Source organism: Canis lupus, chromosome 11, assembly GCF_011100685.1.
Source record: "Canis lupus familiaris isolate Mischka breed German Shepherd chromosome 11, alternate assembly UU_Cfam_GSD_1.0, whole genome shotgun sequence".
Taxonomy (NCBI): domain Eukaryota; kingdom Metazoa; phylum Chordata; class Mammalia; order Carnivora; family Canidae; genus Canis; species Canis lupus.
Window position 1 is genome coordinate 61920380 of NC_049232.1, and position 23774 is coordinate 61944153.

At 33.9% G+C, this 23774-nt stretch overlaps 1 protein-coding gene across 1 annotated transcript in view; it reads left to right on the top strand.

Annotated features, from left to right (window-relative positions):
- The window catches only part of TMEM38B (transmembrane protein 38B), a 52009-nt gene extending 34631 nt beyond the window's left edge, over positions 1–17378 (top strand). Inside the window, 1 exon segment of the mRNA XM_038553015.1 lies at positions 15705–17378. Within this exon segment, the coding sequence (XP_038408943.1) occupies positions 15705–15920 (216 nt within the window). The 3' untranslated portion in view covers positions 15921–17378.
- The last annotated feature ends 6396 nt before the right edge of the window (positions 17379–23774 follow it).

Consider the following 23774-nt stretch of genomic DNA (forward strand, 5'->3'; position numbering starts at 1 on the left):
AGCTTTGCTATCTAATTCTGGAATAGACAAGTCACTTAATGTCTCTGAATCCTGACTTCCTCATCTTCATTGTTTGATTGTTGAGAGAATTGGATGGTGCATATCCTTTTATCACTGTGACAGTCTTAGGAATTTTATTTGCGTCATGAGGCTAATTCTGATTATCTACCATTATTAGATATTGTTCCCTATTCAAAAGTAGATACTTGGTTTTAAAATAAGATTATTATTTAAGTGTAGAGGAATTTTATAGCTAACTTTGTCTTAGCCTAGGTATTTTTGGCTAAAAACTTAACCTATGGAATTCTTAAAAGGAAAACCATATATATTATATAAATTTATATCTTATAGTGACTTGGCATTATAGGGATTACTTACCTTTGTTTTAGTAGTCTCTGCAGTGAAAGTGATCTGTGGCTGTAATTTAGGAACTTCAGATATCTAAGGTAGTCTCTTCTTATGCATATTTCTCTTCCAGTCCTCACTTTGTGAACTGTATGTATTTTTTTGTAATCGCTTATTGAGATACATTATGTACCATACAATTCATCCATTTAAGTGTACATTTCAATTTTTTTTGTCTATTCACAGAATTGTACAGATGTCACTATAATCAATATTAAAACATTTTCACCACTCCAGAAAAGAAACCTCATGCCCATTAGCAGTCACTTAACATTTTCCATCAGGCCCCCCAAATGTAGGCAACCACTGATCTATTATTCTCTGTCTATAGATTTGCCTATTCTGACATTTCATGTAATTGATATCATAAATATGTGGCCCTGTGACTTGTTTCTTTTACTTAGTGTAATGTTTTTGAGGTTAATCCATGTTATGGTATGTATCAGTATGTTATTCCTTTTTTATTGCCAAATAAGAGTCCATTGTATAGATATTGCACATTTTGTTTATCCATCATTTGATGGATATTTGGGTTGTTTTATTCTTTGGCTAGTATGATAATGAGCTGTGAGCATTATTATACTTTTTTTGTGTAGATCCATGTTTCATTTCTTCTGGGTATGTCACATAAAATGGAATAGATAATACAGTAATTTTGTGTTTAACCTTTGGAGAACTACACACTGTTTTCTATGGTGATTTGATAATTTTACATTCCCACCAGCAGTATATGAAAATTCTAGTTTCGCATACCATCATCAATGCTTGTCTTTATTAGAGCCATTCTAGTGGGTGTGAAGTGTCCTCTCATCATGATTTTGATTTACATTTCCCTGTTCAATGTTGAGCATCTTTCATGTGCTTGTTTGTACATCTTCTTTGGAAAAATGTCTCTTCAGATCATTTGCCCAATTTTAATTGTTTCATTTGTCTTTTTAATGTTGAATTGTAAGAATTCCTCATATATTCTGGATCCTAGATGCTTATTAGATTTCTGATTTGTGTTTGTTTTCTCCCATTTGGTAGATTGTCTTTTCACTTTCTTGGTAATGTTTTTAAAAATACAAATTTCTAAAATTTTAATCAAGTCAAGTTTACCTATTTTCTCTTTTGTTGTGTATGCTTTTGGTGTCATATCTAAGAAACTGTTGCCAAATCTAAGGTTAAAAAGATTATGTCTATGTTTTCTTCTACAAGTTTTATAGTTTTAGCTCTAATATTTAGCTCTGTGATCTATTTTGAGTTAATTTTTGGGTATAGTATGAGGAACTTTCAATTCAGCTTCATTCTTTTACATTCTGTGGATATCTATTTATATACTCATGTAGATTTCTGTGGATATCTAGTTGTCCTAGTATTATGTGTTGAAAAGACTATTATTTTCTTCATTGAATTTTCTTGGCACCCATGCAGAAAAATCAGTTGTAAATGTAAGAGTATTTTTCTGGATTCTTTTCCCTCACTTTTACTCCCTTCATCTATTTACTTATCCTTCTGCCAGTACCACACTGTCTTAATTATTTTAGCTGTCTGCTTAATTTTGAAATGGAGAGATATGAATTCTCTGAGCGTGTTCTTTCTAAGGATTGTTTTAATTACTCTGGGTCACTTTCATTGCCGTATAAATTTTAGGTATAACTTCACAATTTCTGCAAAGAAGTCCAGCTCATATTCTCTTAGAGATTGCATTGAATCTGCAAATAAGTTTGGGAGTATTGTCATCCTAACACTGTTAAGGCTTTCAGTCTGCCAACACAGATGTCTTTCCATTTATTCCATGTCTTTTAAAATACATCTTCATTATGTTTCAGTGTACGAGTTGTATGTACGCTCCTTTTGTTAAATTTCTTCCTAAGTATTTTATTCTGTTTGATGCTGTAGTAAATGGAATTGGTTTTTAGCTTTATTTCCAGGTTGTACATTGTAAATATGTGGAAATAAAATTGATTTTTTAAAAAGATTTTATTCATTCATTCATTCATGAGAGAGAGAGAGAGAGAGAGGCAGAGACACAGGCAGAGGGAGAAGCAGGCTCCATACAGGGAGCCTGACATGGGACTCCATCCCGGGTCTCCAGGATCAGGCCCTGGGCTACAGGTGGCGCTAAACCATTGAGCCACCGGGGCTGCCCTAAAATTGTTTTTTGATCTTGTATCCTGTAACCTTGCTAATAAACTCATTTGTTAGCTCTAATAGGTTGTTGTGGGGGTTTTTTGGTGTGGATTCCTTAGGCTTTTATGTATTCAAGATGATGTCATCTGCAAATAGAGATAGTTTTACTTCTTTCTTTTCTTTTTTAAGACTTATTTATTTATTTTAGAGAGAGAGGGAGAGGGAAAGCGAATCCTCAGACTCCCTGCTGAGTGCAGAGCCTGATGCAGAGCTTGATTCCAGGACTTTGAAATCAGGACCTAAGCCAGGACCAGGCCAACAGTTGGCCACTTAACCGCCTGAGCCACTCAGGCGCCCCTACTTCTTTCTTTCCAATCTGCATGTCTTCTGTCTAATTTTCTTGTGCAATTGCCCGGTTAGACACACTCTACAGAGTTTAACAGAAATAGAATGAACATCCTTGTCTTTTTCCTGGATCTTAGGGAGAGGCTATCTAGTCTTCCTCTATTAAATATGATACTAACTTTGAGTCTTTCATTGATGCCTTTTATCAGATTGAGGAAGTTTGTTCCCTCTATTCCTAGTTTTTTGAGTGTTTTCATCATGCAGGGTGTTGGGAGCTATATCATTTCTGAGATTTCTAACTTTAATCTTTAAAGAAAACAAATGCGTATTGTGGATGTATTGGTAAGAATAAGTAGTACCTGTATTTGTTGAATTTTTTTAATTATAAGGATCAGTTTTTGTTGAAGGCTTGGTTTGTGGAATAAAAATGAATTTTTCTTACAATTATTGCTGGACATATAGTTCTTTATTATAATACTTAAACACCATATTGAAATGTGGTAATAACACACAGTATTGAACTTGTCTCATAATATTTCACAACATTTTTCTAATTATCCACCAACTTTTAAATAAAATATGCATTTTAACCCATAAATTTGCCTAAATTCCATTTAGATTTATATTGATTTTTTAAGTGACTTCTCATTTGTTTCTGAGTAGCTACTATAGCCTTTCATTTCTTAGATATAAAAAAATGAATATACAGGGAAAAATTTGCCAGTAATTATTTTTCTTTACTCTTTTGCTGTATTCTTTATATAGTCAGTGTGTATAGAAAATGTGTATTGTCTGCTTGTTTTGGATAATAATCTAGTGTTTTGGTGTATACAGATATACTGATAAGGATGATTTCTCTTTTCAAAGAGACCAGCTCCCCAAAAGTAAAACAAAGCACATTTAGAAAGCTAGAAGTATAAAAATAATGAGTTCTGTCAGAGAAACAGAAAGTAAATGTCCCCACCATTGTTCAACCTCTAGTATCTCTTTTGATGTCTTGACCCATTAGCATCCACTCCGTGGTAAGCCAGAGGAAGTCTCTCTCTTGACATGTGCAGCCTAGCCCTAAGCCAAGGACTTGTGGCACCATCCCATATAGACATCTGGTGTCTCTTCCCCTGCCTCCTGTGCCTACCCAGTGTCCTCCTATTTGATACCCTGCCCTGCAGATTCAAGTCCATTTAGCTTCACTGACATCAATTTCTACCACCTCAGTTTTAGTTCTAGCTTTCTGATTGAGAAATTGTCCTGAGGCAGAAGTGAGGGTAAATGTGTGGATCAGTTTATCAGTTTCTCTCTTCTCCTCATTAGTCTTACACTCTCTGTTGTCCAGTGCCCAAAAGTAGTTACCTCATTTTTTGGTCAGGTTTAAGGTTTTTATGCCTAGAGTCTAGAACTAGTTATTCTATAGTCAAGGAGGAAGTTCCTTTCTACTTACTTCATCAGTCTGTCAGAGACTTTTGTATATTGTTAATCTTTTCAGAGGACCAACTTTTTGGTTTTGTTGTTCCTCAATCATATTGTTTTACATTGCTGTGTCCCACATCACAAGTCTTCATGTATATGCATTTATTGTTATTCAGTTTAAATTTCTTTTTTTAAAGATTTATCCATTTATTTTAGAGAGCGAGTGAGTGCACGCAAGTGAGTGCGGGGAAGGGCAAAAGGAGAGGGAGAAAGAAACTTAGGAGACTTCTCACTGAGTGCTGGCAGGTAGCCCAATGCTAAGAGGATAGCCCAGTCCTGAGCTGGTAGCCAGATATGGCGCTCAGTTCGAAGATCTTGAGATCATGACCTGAGCTGAAACCAAGAGTTGAATGCTTAACCAACTGCACCACTCAGGCTCCCCAGTTTAAATTCCTCTTAACTTACATTACAATTTCTTCTTTGACAAAAAATGTTTGAGTGTATTTTAAAATTTCAGACATTAAAAAAAATCTTTTAAACTTTTAAAAACTTTTCTTTAACTGCATTATAGACAGTATATGTGGTTTGTTATTCTCTGGTGTTTGTTGAGACTTCATTTCTGTACTACATTGATGAAATTTTATAATTTGTATGTATGAAAAGTAAGTATATTTTTTATTTTGGAGGTATAAGGACTCTGCATTGCATATATGTACACATCCTTGTTAATTATGTTTCAAATATGTAGTTACTAATTTTTTGCCATGTCTGATATATTAATTTTCTTTTTCCGAGAGAAGTGTGTTAAATTTCTCCTCCTCTTCTTGTCTCTTTTCCTCCCTCTTATCTTCCTTTCCTTCCCTTCCTTTCCTTTCCGTTCCCCCTCCTCCTCCTTGCCTTCCCAAACCCAAGCAAGCTGGACATTTAGTGATGTTTCGCTCTTATAGGATCCTGGTTTCATTCAAGGAGGACTTACTTCTACTCTTCAGCTTTCACAAGTCATTTATAATTGTTAAAATTTAAGTCTCAGAGGAAAGAAACTTAGTATAGGGAAAAGCACATGGGGTTTGGAGTCAGAATGTGAAATCCAGGCTTCACAGTTTTGAGCAAGTCATTTCTTTTCTTTCTTTCTTTTTTTTGTCATTTATTTTCTTAAATTGGAGTTACACAAAAAAAATTGGAGTTATATATACACTGAGGGATATATGGCTTTTTGGGGCACTAGCTGTACTAAGTCACATTATAAATGTGATGCATTATATACCATTGGTTGATCTCAGTGTTATTATTATAAACATCTTAAAGTTAAACAGGAATATATAATGGGATAGAGTTCAAAATTCACATTTTTAAAGATAAAATATGACATTTTATATTTGGCATGCCTTTGTTTCGGGCTCTGTGAAGTTCACTTTCTCCTATCAGAGATGATTTGAAAAAAGTTTGAGAAGCGTGGATTATCTTTTGGCTCCTTGGCATAAGGAGTTATGGTGAAATAGTGTTATTGTGAAATAAAACACAGGGAGACTTGAGTGGTTAAGAGTGATTTTTTTTTTTTTTTAAGAGTGATTAAAACTGAAAAGCTGTTGGATTTTGAAATGAAGAGGTATTTAGTGACCTTGGTAAAGCAGTTTCAGTGGACTGATAGAGAATAGAAAAATGATTGTAAATAAAGTGAGGTGAATAAGAGGAATTGAAGACAAAGCATATCAACTATTTTAAAGAGATTTGGAGAGAGTATAAGTAGAAGCAGCTTGAGAGAGCAGTTTGGCAAATATCTGACAAAGTTAAAGAATTACATGTCTTGTGACCTGTTAATTCCTTTTCTAGGTATAACCTATAGCCGTCTCCCAACTTGTGGTACAGAGCCCAACCTCATCCGTGTCTCTTTTAAAAAATGCTTAGCAGAATAGCATTTTTTTTTAGATGGATCCCACTAATACCTAAGCCACCAACTAATTCTTTTGTGTACTCTATTTCTCATCCTTATTATACATGGTCTTTTATTCAAGGTGTCAAATCTGAGAAAGTTGGGCTAAATGACCTCATACAGAAAATTAATCTGATTGACAGTACATTTTCCAGAAATACAAAGGATAACTTCAAAGGGCTATTACATTTACAAAAATCTTAGGAACAGGCTCTTTAAAATTTTTTTAAAAACCAACTCACTGAAATACTATTTTTGTACAATAATATATACTCATTCTATGATTAAATTTAATGAGTTTGACAAATTTATGTACCTGCATAATCATTACAGTCAAGATACAGAATATTTCCATTACTTCAGAAAGGCCCTTGTGTACTACAATAAATACCAACTATTGCTTATATCTCCAGGGTACCACTTACCCACTTTCTGTCACTGTAGATTAATCTTTTTTTCAAGTTTTATATATATGGAATTATATCATATATATCTTTGTGTCTAGCTTCTCTTTTTCAGCATAATGTGTTTTTAAAGATTTTATTTGAGAGGGAGAGCATGAGCACAAGTAGGGGGAGGGACAGAGAGACCAGCAGACGGAGACCATTGCAAGGGACTGTATTCTAGGACCCTGGGATCATAACCTAGCCAAAATCAAGAGTTGGCTGCTTAACTGACTGAGCCCCCCAGGTACCCCTTTTTGGTGTAATGTTTTTGAGATTTACCTATGCTGTTGCATATTCCTTTTTATTGCTAAGTAGCATTATATACCCCAATTTGTTTATCCAGTTATCTGTTGACAGATTTTGGATTGTTTCTAGTTTTTGATTTTTCCAGTAAGGTTATTATGAATAAAGTTGCTGTGAACACATGTACTTCGTGTGGACATGTATTTTCATTTCTCTTGGATAAATAACTAGGAGTGGAATTGCTAGGTCATATGGAAAGCATATGTTTAATGTTTAAAGAAACTGGCACACTCTTTTCCAAAATGGTTATACTCCTCAACATTATTACCAGCAACGTATGAAAGTTCCAGTTTTTTATATATGCAGTGGTATCTCACTGTAAGGTTTTTTTCTTTGCATTTCTCTTATAAACTAGAGATCTGAGCACTTTTTCATGTGCTTATCAGCCATTTATATCATTATCTTTAAGCAGGGTTTGTTTAGATCTTTGCTCATTTTTTAAAATTGGATGGTTTGTCTTCTAATGAGTTGTAACATAACAGTTCTCTGTATATTCAAGATAGCAATCCTTTGTGAGATATATGAATTGCAAATATTTTTCTCCACAAATTAGGCTTTCTTTTTTATTTCATTAATATTGTCTTTAGAAGAGCTGAAGTTTTTTTAGTTTTGATGAAGTTCAATTTATCAGATTTTCCTTTTATGGTCCTGCTTTTTGTGTCCTATGTAAATAATCCTTCCATACCCCAGGATTGTGAAGATTTTTCACCTGTATCTTCTTCTTATAGTTTTTACCTTTATATTTAGTTACGTGATCCATTTCAAATTTTTATTTTTGGTAAAAGATAAGGATCAGATTTATTTTTCCATATGAACATGACTTTGTTCCAGCATTATTTGTTGAAAAGACGGTCTTTTCCCTCATTGAATTATATTGGCACCTTTGTTGAATATCAGTTGCCCTTATATATGTGGGTCCATTTCTGGGCAGTATTCTGTTCCATTGATTTATATGTCTATCTTTAGCCAATACCAACTTGTTTTACATAACTATAATTTCATAGTAAGTCTTGAAATCAAATAGTGTAAATACTTCAACTTTATTCTTTCTCAAGATTTCTTTGGATATTTTAAGTGTTTTACATTTTCATATGATGTTAAGATTAGGATATCATTTCTATAAAAAAACCAACAATTGAAATCCAATAAAAAATATACAAAAAAATTTTAAAAACCAGCAAGACTTCTAGGATTGTGATTGAGATTGTGTTTAATAGATCTATTTGGGAGAAATAATATCTTAAGAATATTGAATCTGCCATTCTGTCGATATGATATACTTCTCTGTTTATTTAGTTCTTCTTAAATTTATGTGTTTTCATTGTTTTACACATATTTTGTTACATTTAAATTTATCCTGAAGTAGTTCATAGTTTTGGATGCCTTTATAAATAATAATTTAAAAATTTTCAGTTTTGCGGTTTACATTGCTTGTGTGTAGATGTATAATTGATTCTTGTATGTATTTCTTAAATCCTGTGACCTTGCTAAATTTTACCAGTTGGTTCTGGTATAGTTTGTATAGATTTCTTAACATTGTCTACATATATAATCTTGTTATCTGTAATACAATTTTACTTTTTCCTTTTTGATATGGATGCTGTTTAGTTCTTTTTATTGCCTTATTGTCCTGGCTAGAACCTCCTGTACAACAGTGAATAGAAATGGTGAGTGAAAGTAGACATTTTTGTCTTGTTCTTAACCTTAGTAGGAAAACATTCATCATACATTAAATATGATGTGAGCTATATAAGTTCTTATTGTTGTACTTATCAGGTTGAGGAAATGCCCTTATATTCCTAATTTGGTGATAATTTCTATCATGAAGTGGTTTGGAATTTTGTTAAATACTTTGTTCAGCATTGGTTGAGATGATCATATGGATTTTTTCTCCTATATTCTGTTGATGTGTAGTAGGTTACATTGATTTTAAGAAATGTTACATCAACCTTTCATTTCTGTGATAAACCCCATTTGGCTATGATATTGCTAGATTCAATTTGCTGATATTTTGGAAGGATTTTTTTCCAGTATGTTCATGAAGGATATTGGTTTGCAGTTTTCTTCTTTGTAGTTTCTTTGTCTGCTTTTTTTTTTTTTTTAAGATTTTATTTATTTATGCATGAGAGATGCAGGAGAGAGAGGCAGAGACACAGGCAGAAGGAGAAGCAGGCTTCATGCAGGGAGCCTGACGTGGGACGTGGGACTCGATCCTGGATCTCCAGGATCCTGCCCTGGGCCAAAGGCAGGTTCTAAACCACTAAGCCACCGGGGCTGCCCCTTTGTTTGGTTTTTGTATCAGCATAACACTTGGCTCATTAACTAAGTTGAAAAGTGTTCAATTCTCTATTCTCTGAAAGCATTTATGTAGGTTTGATATTATTTCCTGGTTAAGTGTTTAATCTAGGACTATTTAGATTTTTTATTTTACTTGTGTTCATTTGGTAAGTTGTATTTTTCAAGGAATTTGGTGTTTTGCTTACATTTTTTATTGGCATGAAATTTTTCATGGCAGTTCTTTGATACCCTTTTTAATGTCTGTAGAATTTGTAGTAACGTCTCTACTTTAGTTCCTGGTTTGGTCATTTGTGTTTTCTCTCTTTTTAAATCAGCCCTACTGGATGTTTATCAGTTTCATTAATTTGTTGGAAAGACCTAGCCTTTAGTGTCATTGTTTCCTATTTGATATTTCACTTAATTTCATCTCTTTATTATGTTCTTCCTTGTATGTACTTTGGGCTTACTTTATTTCTTTTTCTATAAAGAAAAGGTTGATAAATTTGACTCTATAACATTTTTTTTTAAAAAGTTGCATAGAAGAAAGCACCATGGACAAAGTAAAAATATACCTGTCAAACTGATAGAAGTATTTACAACATACATCACAAACGGCTTATATTTGTAAATCATAACAACCTTAAAAATTAAGGGATATAGAGCAACAAAACCTGAAAGGAAAATTAAAAGGAGCTGTCAGCAGACAATTCACACAGAGAAGATAGGAAGATATCTTTCAAACGTGAAAAAATGTGCAACACTCATAATTTGAGAAATATTAAAATAACACTTGGATATCCTTTTTCATTTATCTAGCTGGCAGAATTTTAAAAATCTGGTTCTGTGTTCTATCTACAAGGTTATGGAGAATCAGACACTCTTGGAATTTTTCATTTTCTGTGTTTTTTGAATATTCTTGCATGTTTGTTTTTCTCTTTAATTTTTTCTGGCTATTTTTGCATATTGATGTGAACTTTAATAGCAAGTTGTCTAACTCCATAGAAAAACTTGTTGGTATTTTTTATTGAGATTGTATTAAATTTATAAATTAGGCAGTTATATTACATAGAGAGAAACAGAGCTGTTGAAACAGGAGTGAGGACAGAGCTATAAGATTCTTTAATATTTATTTAGAGAAGGAAGATTCAGAATGGGAAACTGGAAGGAAGTTGTTGGGCAAGCAAGGGGAAAACCAAGATAAGGCTTTAGGAAGGATGGTTGGGGGGGGTTGTACTAAATGCTGTTGAAGGGTATATTGAGATAGTATGTTACTGAAAACATGAATGAGGGACAGTGTTGTTAGGCCCTTTGGGGGATACAAATGGGCATATAAACTTTGAATAAGACCCAAAGTCTGTCCTTATGATGTTAGGAAAAGAAATATGAGAAACGTACACTATCCTTTTAAGCTTTATAAGGATAGAGACTAGTTTTGTTTTATTTATCACTGCATCCCTAGCAGTGTGTCTAGTGTTTGTAGCAGATATTAAATACATATTTGTTGACTGATAAATGACCAAAGTCCTCTTTAAGAGGTCTCTCTGTATTTAATTCTTCCATACTTATCTAAGATTGTACTACCAGAAGCGAACAATTCATTTGCCCAGTTTATTGAAAAGGACATTTATAAAAATGGAAATCTTAAAATTTTAATTTATTTGACAGTCTTCAGGTTAATAATTACTGATGCCTGAACGAATGAGATCACCAATGAAGAAAGCATAGGTGACCAAAAAACATGGTTGAATATGCCACTTGTCTTTGGGAGTTCATTCAGATTTCACCGGACACTATTTTAATGGAGTAGACACATGAGTTGCCTTGCAAAGGATTTTTTGGATCTAGGGATGCAGAGACAGAAGTATGTTCTGGATGGAGAGAGTAATCATGTAAATTTTCCTTATATATAGATTCATTGTGATAGTCTTTCAGTTGATCATATGAGGTAGAAATTATGTTTATTCATTGTGCTTTCTATGCTAGACTCAGTAGAGGATCTAAAAGTACATTAAATGCTATTTGTGCCCTTAAAAACTTAGATTGTATGTCACATTTTTCTGGGCATCTTTTAAATGACATAATATGAGATATTACATAAAGAATGTGGTAGAGTTTTAAACAGTTTCTTTACCTGAATTATTTATATTTTAGGATATATTGTAAATATCCAATAGTCTTTAGAGTTTCTACTTTCTTTTTTTTCCTTTTTAAGCAAGAGACCAGGAAGTCAAATGCTATTTAATTTAGATGTTATGCTTGTTCTGTTAATGGTTTGCTAAATAAGGAATCAGTTTTATATTTTATTTGTAAAAGAATAAAGGTTCATTCCATTTGTCACCATTATATTGGTGTCACCTTGCTGAATCAAGATCTGATAAGAGGCTGAATTCACAGAAGTTTGTCCTTGAACCTCATAAGTCTATCTCAGCAGTAATTTCTGATGCCAGCAATACTTCTCAGCTGAGTGATGAGTCTACTGGGAGTGGAGATTCTATTAAAACACTCGACTTTGAAAAATACTATAGTTCATGTTCTTAGGAAATACTTTAGATCCTGACAGTCTTCTCTATTAGTGTTTGTAAAAGACATTGCTGTTTTCCTGACAGTGGACCATTGTTTTTAACTGAATTATTTTATTTGTTATTGGCAGTCCATGAAGTCAAGCTGTGACCAAGGTAGTTATGCTAATACACATTATTTTAACTATTTATTCTAAGGAATAATTTCATATAAAGAAGTTCTTCTTAGATCTTACCCAATAATGATTTAAACTTGTAGATTAACATTATATTTAGACTCATACTCTATATTCTCTCTTCAGGTGACCATGTTCATATTTACCCCTTTACCTTTTAGTTGTATGTATAGTAATGACTTCCAAATCTGTATCTCTTACTTAACTATTTGTGGCCAGGTCTCATCACTGCATTTACTGTTTACTGCTCTGTAATTACTGGTTTATTCTGTCTCTGACCAGCCTGTCCCTGACTGATCTGTAAGGACTTTAAGGGTGGGGACTGTGTTCAACTTTTTTCTGACAGCAAGATGTAATGCATAAGCAGATTATTTTAATCCTGTTGATAGTTGATTTTAGGTTTTGTTCATGCTGTTGTGTTTTGAGTTTGCCTTCTAGAATGTGACCCTTTTGGAGTCTCGGTTTAAACCTGAGGTATATCCCTAGGCAGTTCCACATTGGCTGGTCTTGAACTCCAGCCTTCAGCTGGTTGCTGAAGTGTCTGTCTGACCAGCTTTTAGCTTTCCAACTGTTGCTCTTTGTTAGATTTTTGAAATCTCTTTCTATGTTTGTACAGTTTAGAGTTGGTAAACTTCTCCAGGGCAAGTTATGTGTGGGTCTTTGGGCTCACTTTTTTGTGCTTCTCTTTGCCTTGAGCTGTATTGCCCTCAAGTCCTGGATGCTTTGGCCTTCTCCACTGCAGCCTCTGTGTCCTTAGTCCATTTGGGACTTGTGTTTGCTCTTGTCCTATGCTGTGAATTGACACATATCATTAAAAGAAAAAAACAGGTCGAATGTGGAGCTCACCTTGCTCAAGTAACTTTCTCTTAGGGTTCAAAGCGTTATTAGGTTCCACCTGATTTGTTATTCTCCAGGGCCTTTTAATGGTTGTTTTATGTATTTGTTTTTTATATTGATTCTGGTAAGAGACTGAGTCTGATACACGGCATTTATATAGTTATGACTGGCATGAGGTCATGTGTGTGCATGCAGTTTTTAAAAGGTTCGTTATTTTATTTGTTTACTTTTATTGAGGTCAAAATAACAAGACAAACTATTTCATAGTTATACGATTCTGTGACTTTTTGTATATTCACAATGTTGTGTGTCCTTGCATTTTTAATTTATCTAAATGATAGTATTCCGTAGCTCTTGTTCTTTGTCTCATTTTCACCTAACAGTATTTTTAGGAATTTTTCCATATTGCTTTTCTCTTAGGTTTAACAGGTGCACAGTATGCATTTCATTTAATGCATTCTTCTTGATGGACCCCTATTCTGTCTCCCAACTGCTCACTACCTACACAGTATTGCACTTCATAAGAATTTTATTCTTGATTCCATTTTCCTTAAACAAATGGATCAGGTAGGGGCCTCTTGTGGAGATTTGATTCCAAAAATTTCTAATGTGATTCATTATCTTAGATCTGCTGGAGGAATTGTCTTTTGGAAATTCTTGGGCTTTTTTCAAACCATACTAGTCCTTAGTTCTCCCCTCAGATCCATATTGGTACCAATCTGATTTTTTGAGTATCTGAACATCTCTGAACACTGTGCATTTTGCCAGATAAAGAATTGGTAGCACTTTATATTCTACCTCTTAATGTCTCGGTGCTTTGGATATAAATACACCTGTGGGAAAAATTGGATGATTAGAGACTTTATACTGTCCCTCCTAAGGGTAGTATCCTGCAATTTACTGAAAGTCTGTGACCTTAGATAATGATGGAATTCAGTGTATTTAGTGATTGAACTCAAAATCTGGGTGTTCCAAACTGCTTTACTGCTTATTAGTTCTGTGACTTTGGGCAAATTACTGAACCTGTCGGCCTTGGTTCACATCTCTGTGCTCAGAGTAATAGTGGAGTAATTGTTGGCGTAAATTTAAAGAGGATAAGATCATATAGAACACTTATCAAAGTTCTGGCACATGTTAAGAGCATACTAATGGTATCTGTTCTTGGTTGTTTGTTATAGACTGTAGATATTTTACCTTCCTGTTTCCTTTGAATACTATTTTTGTGGTTATACTGCTCATTTGGTACCCACAAACATGGTGCCTTGTATTATTGTTAATGAGTTATGTTCTACTTTGGTAAAGTATAAACTTATAGAGAACAGAGATTTCCTAGAACCTAGCTTAGTTTGTTTCTCCTAAAGATTAAAGAATACATTTTTAGCTCAGCAATAAACCCATGCATATCCAGTCAATTAATTTACTACAAAGCGGCCAAGAATATACCATGGAGGAAGGATGGTTTCTTCAGTAAATGGTGCTGGGAAAAGTGGAGAGCCACATGCAAAAGGATAAATTGGACCACTATCTCACACAAAAATTAACTCAAAATGGATTCCAGAACCAAAACCATAAAACTCCTGGAAGAAGATATAGGCAGTAAACTTCTTGACATCAGTCTTGGCATTTTTTTTTGATCTGACACCAAAAGCAAAGGCATTAAAAGCAAAGATAAACAAGTGGAACTACATAAAACCAAAAAACTGTGCAGCAAAGGAAACTGTCAGCAATATGAAAGGGACAAAATATTAGCATATCATGTATCTGATAAGTGGTTAATATCCAAAATACACAAAGAACTCATATAAATGAATAGCAAAAAACCTAAATAATCCAGTTAAAAAAATGGACGGCTTTGAATAGACATTTTTCCAAAGACATACAGATGGCCAATGGGTACATGAAAAGATGCTCAGCATCACTGATCATCAAGAAATGTAGTCGGAACCATAAAGAGATATCACCTTACACCTGCCAGAATGGCTATTTCAAAAAGACAAGAAATAACAAGTGTTGATGAGGTTGTGGAGAAAAGGAACCTTTGTACACCATTGGTGGGAATGTAAGTTGGTGCAGCCACTATGCAAAACAATACATAAGCTCCTCAGAAAATTAAATATAGAACTCTGTATGATCTCGTGGTTCCACTCTGGATATTTATCTGAAGAAAATGACACTAATTCAAAAAGATAGATGCACCCCTATGTTCATTGCAGCATTATTTACAATAGCCAGGATAATAGAAACAACATGTCTGTTGATGGATGAATGGATGAAGAAGATGTAATGTGTGTGTGTGTGTGTATGTGGGTATGTGTTTATTTATCCAATGGAAATTACTCAGCCATAAAAAGAATGAAATCTTGCCATTTGCAACAACTTGGATGGATCTTGAAGACATTATGCTAAGTGAAATAAGTCAGATAGAGAAAGACAAATACTACATGATTTCACTTGTATATGAAATCTAAAAACTGGAACAAACAAGCAAATAAAACAAAACTCCTAAATATAAGGAATAGATTGGTGGCTGCCAGAGGCAAGGAGTCAGGGGAATGAAATGGGTAAAGGGATCCAAAAGGTATGAACCTCTGGTTATAAGTCATGGGGATGCAATGTGCAGCATGATGACTATAGTTAATAATAGTGTATTGCATATTTAAAAGCTGCTAAGAATAAATCTTAAAAGTTCTCATCACAGCACAGAAAATATGTAACTATGTATAGTGACCTATTGTGGTGATCATTTGTAATATATACAAATATTGAATCATGTTTTACACCTGAAACTATATGTCAATAATACCTCAATAAAAAACATTTTTTTAAAGAGTAAAAACTAAGAATGTGTTTTTAATCTTTCTCTTTTTAAATTTACTTTCTCCTCTCAGTTTTGAGAAGCAGAAAACATTTGTATTTAAATTCAAAATTGAACTTTTTTTTTTTCCAGATAACCATGATGATTACAGAGACTGCTACTGTGCTTTTTGCTCCTCTTGAGGATACATTGGGTCGGATGCTATTTGGCTGGCAGCAGCAGTTTTCATCATGTGAAAAGAAAAGTGAAACAAAATCATCTTTTAATGGTACTGGTTCATCGACCTCAAAACCTATAGCTGTTGCTTCAGATACTGTTAAAAAGAAACATACTAAGAAGACTGAGTAAATTTACTTTATGAGTTCTAAAGGCAGAAATTTTTTTCTTATCTACCTGTCAGATTGTGATAAATACTTCTATGTAAATGATGTGAAATAAAGATTATATATAAGGAATGGAGGTGACAAAAAGAAAGAACTTCTTTCTGTTTCAGGGAGATTGTCTCTTTCTGGATTGTAATTGAGTGTTATGAGTGTATCATGTGAAACTGTTTTCCTAAGTTATATATAAAAAATTCTGTTGTGATTATTTAATAGTTTTATGTTGATAAAGGAGGCTAGATTTTTTTTCCTAATGTTAGAAAAAGTAAACTTACTATCATTGCAAAATAATAAAAATTAAAGCCTTTGTTTTATTTAGGTATTTTCATACACATTTTAAATGGAATCTCTGAGCTTTAGTTCAAAATTAAACTTATACTTCATATTACCATTATAATTCCTAGATATAGAAAACAATTCCTATTTAACTTTGAGCACTGGGAAAAGTAAACCTTACCTAAACCACTTTATATTATGAATGAAAATAAATGACTAGTTTATATTTCAGATATAAACATTGTATTTTTTAACCCACATTAAGTGGAAAATATTTGAAATTTAATTTTTTAAATCGTATTTTTAAGCAAGAACAGAGTATTGATATAAGTCTTGATTTGAAGTCTGTTTCATGCCCTTGTTTATAATGTTCCTTTTTCTCCAGAGAAAATTAGGGGTATAATTTTTAATAAATTATTAAGCCCATGTTTTGCTTTGTAAATTTCATTTTAAGAGCTTATTTTTTTCCTCTCTTAAAACACATTCATTTTAATTTTAGAAGAAATATTCTCCTCAACATTTCACATATTCTTAATTTCTTTCTGATCTTGGTTGGGGTACATTGGTGGTAGTATCTTTAATGATTCATCATTTTAATTTAAAGATTTTCCCTTATGTCTCTTTCTGATGGCTACTTTTCACTTTTCTAGGAGAAAAAAAGGTACTAAATAATGTTAAACTTTCTTGCTTCATTTTATAATTTAAAAGTCTAGTTACAATTTTTAAACACTGTGACTAACGTCTTTTTTTTCCACCAAGACCATGAACCACGGTTAGTATGTACATAAGGCATTTGGGGATGGCATAGAAGTACTCAAATCACACTAACATTAGAAATTTTTAAAAAATGTTTTAATATAAACAGCAGGGTACTGTACTTGTTAAATAAAAAAATTTTTTTCAGGGGAGGACCTTTGATAGCCTTGGGATATTAAAAAGTTTATTTTCAATATTGTGTCTGAAAGCATTAAATATTTGGGTTTTGTATTATATTTGATAACTCTTGTAGTTAAAAACTTTTCAGAATTAACATGTTACTAATTATTGACTTAGCTTTGAAGTGTGGGTTTAACTATAGTTGAAATATTAGGAGTGTTGTTTTACACTTGTATTAAAGTCAAATTTATTAAAATAAGCTCTTTAGCACTAATGGAGTATTATATTATTTTTATGTTTTTGTTTTATATTTTTCTTTGAGTTAGGAGTTCAGAACTTCTCTGGTATTTTGGCTGATATTACAGTATTATATATCCAGTGATTGCTGTCCGAATGGAATATTGGTACAAACTTTATTAATCTAGTTGTGCATCCTATAACCTTCAATTCAGGGTTCTTGGGAAAAAAGCTACTGGAGAACATGGCTTAGGCTTGAAACCTCCCACTCCAGATATACTCGTGTTGCCTAGACTGGAAACTTCACTAGATTTGCAAAGAAGATTGTTTAGACTTTCCCAACATGTAAAATGAATGAACCCTATGGGCCTGTTTCACACAGCAGTTTCACACACTGCTACATAGGTAGCAGTGAGAAAGTCAGGACCTCCTGGTCTCCTTAAGTTAGAGGAGATAGGACGCTGGCCAGAACATGGGCCAGCTTAGCTCAGTGGTTTCACTCTCTAGTAAAATGTGGCCAAATTAATAACAAATTCTGATTTATCAGATTAGTTTCTCTTCTTTGCTGAGGGAGTAAGGGCTGGAGAGGACCCAGATATGTGGAGTAGGAGGATTTCAGTGGAAAGTCCAGCTTCCCTCTAAGCAGAGACCAAAAGGTGGAAATGAGAGAAGAGAGGAGAGATTCCCCCTTTACTGTATTTCTCTGTCCATTCCTTGGAGGCCAGACACTTCCATTAAAATCTACCTCAAAGCTCAAGTGGATTGCAGTTGAATGATTTGTTGGAATAATGTGTTAAAGAATACTTTCCTTCTCCCCACTGCTCTCTTGGAGTTTACATTCCCCTGGTAGAGAGTCTTAGAATAAACAATGTGTTCTTGTGATACTAAAGGTTATGAATAAGTATTAAGCAGGACACAAAGATAGAAAGTGAGGGACTTGGGGATGTTGAAATAGTGTTGCTAGAGAAGGCCTTTCTGTTAAAGTTGGATTTTAGCAGAGACCTAAAGAACATGTGAGGGAGTAGGCCAGGTAGACATCCAAATAAGTGCAAAGGTCATTCAGCTTTTTTTTACATACTTAAGTTAGATAATGTATAATGTATTTTTCTTCTAAAAAAATAATAAGTATGATTCCACTCTTGGTTTTTAACAGAGAAGTTTCTTTGTTTTTTATTTTTACATTTTTTTTTCTCCAAGTAAAGTTTGCATGCATGAAATGCACAAATTGTAAGTGTACATTTAGTTTTGACAGGGGCACCTGGGTGGCTCAGTTGGTTAAGTATCTGCCTTCAGCTCAGGTCGTGATCTCAGGCTCCTGGGATCAAGCCCCTTGTCAGGCTCCCTCCTGGATGGGGAGCCTCCTCTCCCTCTCCTCTCTGCTTCCCCTGCTTGTACTCATTCTCTCTCTCTGTCAAATAAATAAAATCTTAAAAAAAATGGTTTTGACAAATGAATACAACTAGATACGCTAAATTTCTATGAAGATATAGAATGTTATCAGCATGTTGGGAAGTTCTTTCAAGTTAAATCTGCGCCCCCCCCCCCCCCCGCCCAATTATCCTGAATAGAATAAATAGAATCAGGCAATATATTCTCTTTTCATAAGACTGCTCTCATACTCAGCATAATGTTTTTCAGATTCATTCATCTTGTTGCATTTATCAGTAGTTCATCCTGTTTTAAGTTGCTTAGTAGCAAGTATTCTATGTGAATATGCCACATTTTGTTTGTCCTTTTGATGCACATCAGGGCTGTTTCTAGTTTTGGGATGTTCTGAATAAGCTACTATGACCATTTTTGTGTAAGTCTTGATGAGCATATGTTTTTAATTTCTTTTGGGCAAATATTTAGGAGTAGAATTACTGCTAAACCTTTTTTTACAAAGTGTACCACTTTATACTCCATAACATAGTTTGAAAGTCCCAGGGCTCTGCATCCTTACCAAGGATTAGAGTTGTTAAACATTTTAATTTCGTCCATTTCCAATGGGTGGTTTGTGGTTTCTATGTTTTTAATTTGTATTTCCCTGATGATTGATAATACTAGAGCACTTTTTATGTGTGCTTATTGGCCATTTGTTTATTTCCTTCTGTGAAGCATCTGTTCACGTCTTCTGTTCATACTTTATTGGATTTACTTTTTTATTATTAAGTTGTAGGGGTTTTTATGTATTGTGGATATTGATCCTTTGTCAAATATGTATTTTGCACATATTTTTTTTTTCTGGTCTGTGGCTTACCTACTCATTTTTATAAGGTCTTTTAACAAGCAGAGGTTTTTTTTTTTTTTTTTAAGATTTTATTTATTTATTCATGAGAGACACAGAGAGGGGCAGAGACATAGGCAGAAGCAGAGGGAGAAGCAGGCTCCATGCAAGAAGTCCAATGTGGGACTTGATCCCAGGACTCCAAAATCACGCCCTGGGCTGAAGGCAGGTGCTAAACCGCTGAGCCACCCAGGGATCCCCCAAGCAGAGGCTTTTAAATATTGAAAAGGTCTAATTTCTCAATATTTTAATTTATAGTTAACTGTTTTCTGTGTCTTAAGAAACTTCTGCGTACATCCAGGTTATGAAGATATTTGCCTGAGGAACTCCAAATCAGTGGCTAGCTTTTATTCTGAGAAACACTTAGAAATATTTTATGCTATTATGTAAAGTAATAATTTTGTTAGTCAGCGAGTCACTTAGGCCTCATTTTTAGTTCTGCTTCTTGAAAATCATTGTACACCTTCTATGTGTGGTCGCTTTTTCTGTGCTTGTGTTACAGTTTGTATATTACAGGAATTTAGTGCTTTTCTCTAGGTGTCTGTTTAGGGACTAAGGGGTAGGCTTGACCTTGTTTCATCACAATGCTGAAAATATAGAGATGGCGAATAAGAATGTGATACTAGAAAATACTTTAAAAATGAAATAAATCTCTAAGCTCAGTGTAGGTGTGGGATTGGTTGGAAAGGTAGTGGTCCATATTGGAATATATAATCTTAGTGTATATTTGTGGAGATGGAATTTGGACCAGTGATCTGGTGTGAAAATAGTAGACCTTAGATTACGTTACATGGCAGACTGTCAGGTGACCCATGATAGTACGTTTATGTGGCATGCTTAACTGAAGGTAGTATTACTTTCTTCTATGTTTAATAAGGATATTTAAGATTTAATTGGGACCAAGAAAAAGTCGATTCATATGGTGGGATTATTACCAGCAAGCAATAGTTTGGTTAGTGAGGCAGAGGACTGGAGAGACTCCTGCCTGACAAATTTAGTGACTTCATGTGTATTTTTACCCCTGTAGAATTATAGTATTAGTAAAGAAAATAAAGTTGATAAAGGACATTTGTATTTTTAATAAACATTTGTGTAATCATGCAAAGTTTGACTTAATTGATTTTTAAAAAACAGACTGTAGACTGAAACTTTCTTTGAAAATAATACAAAAGAAGGGATTCTGTTTGTGGTTTATAAATAGCATTTTAATATTTTGACATCTTACCTCTGAGAGGAAGTATGTAGTACTTAAAGTATGTAGTATGTACTTAAATTTGCAAAAGACATTAGATGTTATGAAAGCCCATAATGACCAGAAAAACTCAAAAGGACTAATAGTTACGTTTGGGAAATGATGTGGCTTGAAAAATACAAGTATGCAGCAGTTAAAATTATAGAAGACCTGAACCTAAGGAAATATGCATATATTTTGTAATAAACTGATTGACAGGAATTAATGAAACATTAACATGTTATAGTCTTTGTTTTGAGAAGCCTGCCATTGTGAGTGTTTCCTTACTATGGAAGAAGAGAGAAATTCATGTTAGAGGACAAACAGCAGTCTTTGCTGTGACTGCTTACCTGAAGAGAGTGTTTTGAAAATAATGTATGTGAAAATGTTTTTAAAACATTTCACAGAGAAGAGTAAATTTATAGGTGAAGCCAGAGTTCTACACGGTTTGCAGGGCAAGAAATGTGCCGCATTCATTTTCCCATGTGTAATATTTGAATCCCACAGTCAGTAAGACTCAAAGTCCAGAAGTCCATTCTCATTACACTGTTACTGTTTTATTGTTATGATGCTGTGGTGATGTAATAGTATTATTATGAAGGAGGTGAGTCACTCTGTATGGCATTCTGACTCATACATTTAGATCTATCATACTGTCACTGCACTCCTATGTCAGTTATCACATGCACATTCTATGTCTGATGTTTCAGTATTCTCAGTTGGATACGTGTCCTCAAAAGCTTACATTAGATTACAGATTATGTATTATGATAATTTTTGTGCTAATTAAATATTTGAATACAGTCTTTTTAAAAAAATAAAATCCCATCTCTCTCTTATGTGGTTATGTGTTCAAGTGGCTTAAGGTCTGGTCCTGACTCCTTGTCTTGAGCAATATCATTAATGTTACTCTTTCTAAAGGAGACTTCAAGCCAAACTGTCCAGAATCTTTAAAGTTCTTTCCAGTCCCTCTCTGAACCAAATCCATGGGGTTCTAGGCTACCCCAGGACAGTGGGAATGGCACAGATTGAGTTGATGGTCACTCCACAGGTAGTAGTGATGTGAGTCAGTAGGTGGTGGATGAAGCAGTTGATAAATGTGTAAGAGCTGTGGGCAGCAGGAACAAGGTTGAGAATTTTCTAGGAAGATAGGAGACTAATTAGGCTCCACAGAAGGCACAGTTAACTGTGCTGGCACAGTTATCCCTAAATATTAGGTCGGAAATAAGGTGGCAGAAAGGCTAAATTCTGCTCTAGCCGTTATTAAAGCTGTCAAGGTAAAGTTCTTTCACAGCAGTTGTTTAAAGGACAACCATCCAGGGTCTTAATATCCTATTAGACCTCTTAGAAACACTACATTCCAGTACACAAACCTAGAACCCTTATTCCTACTTCCTCTTTGGTGACTACCTCTATAAGATATCATACTTAAAACCATTCAAATACTGTTAGTTTTGTTAATACTGAGTTTTACTAAGCCTTTCTCTGAGGGGAGGAACCCATGCAAGAGATTCTTTGCAGAAAAGGGAAGATCTGCTTCAAGGTGACTTTTAGTCTTGAACTGTATCAAAATGCAGTTGACATCTCACTGTGGAAGAGAAATTAAAACACATACTTCAATTCTGACAGGGCACTCCCCTCAGCATACATGAGACAAATGAGTTCAATTCAGGCAAGGATGAGAAGAAACTGGCAAGGCAAGTAATCTCTATTAGAAACAGGAACGTTTCTTCAAAAGGACATTTATCAGATTTGCATTTAAAAATTTTAATTGACATATAACATTCAGAAAAGCGTACAAATTGTGTTTGTCTTGTTATCACAAAGAGAACATACCCGTGTAAAGTCCAGATCAAAAATGAAGCATTATTAATACCTCTTTTCTAATCACCACTCTTCCCTTGAAGAGGGTATCTTGACTTCTAATATAAGATATTTGTTTTGATTGTTTTTGAGTTTTACATGCATAGAATTATACCATATTTGTCCAAGTGTGTCTAACTTCTGCATACATTTGTGAAATTCATCTCTCTGTTATTTGTGTAGCTTGTAATTGCATTGTATTGCAATTGTATGACTTCAATTTGTGTATCTAGTCTATTGTGTTGATGGGATTTTAGATTGCTTTTAGTTTGGTGCTATTGCTAATATTGCCGCTATAAAAATACTCCTTTGCATATCTTTTGATTTACATATATATACATTTTTGTTCTGTATGTTCTTACTGAAGGCGATGGGTCATGGAATGTGAACATATTCAGCCTCTGTAGATCTCAAAAGTTTTCCAAAATAGTTAGCTTAATTTGAACTCCTATGAGCAGTGTTTGAGAGTCCCAGTACCCCCACTTCCTTACCAATCCATCTTTTACATTTAATAATTCTGGTGGAGTTAGAGTAGTATCTCATGTTTTTAAATTTGTATTTCCCTGATGAATAGTGAAGTTGAACATGTTTCAGGTAAGTTTATTGGCCATTTGGATATCCTCTTTTGTGAAATGTCTGTTCTAGTTTCTTGCCCATTTTTTTCTCTTAGGTTGTATGTCCTTTCATTTATGCATAGGGCAGTGTGGTGTGTGTGTGTGTGTGTGTGTGTGTGTGTGTGTGTACACATACACTTTGGATATGAGAGGTTTGGGAGTTTCATGCATTGCAAATATATTCATCCACTCTGTCAGCTTTCATTTTCACTCTTAATAGTTAAGTACCATGAACAGAAGTTACTAATTATAATGTCCAGTTTAACAATATTCTCATTATAATTGATTAATGACTTTTTTTTGTCTTATTTAAGAAATCTTTCCCTATTCCACAGTCATAGAGATATTCTATATTATCTTCTGGAAGCTATATTATTGTATCTTTTATCCTAAAAGATTCTAAAATTCCACCTGGAATTTATTATTTTTGTATGGTGTGAGCATGGAGCATTTTCCTTT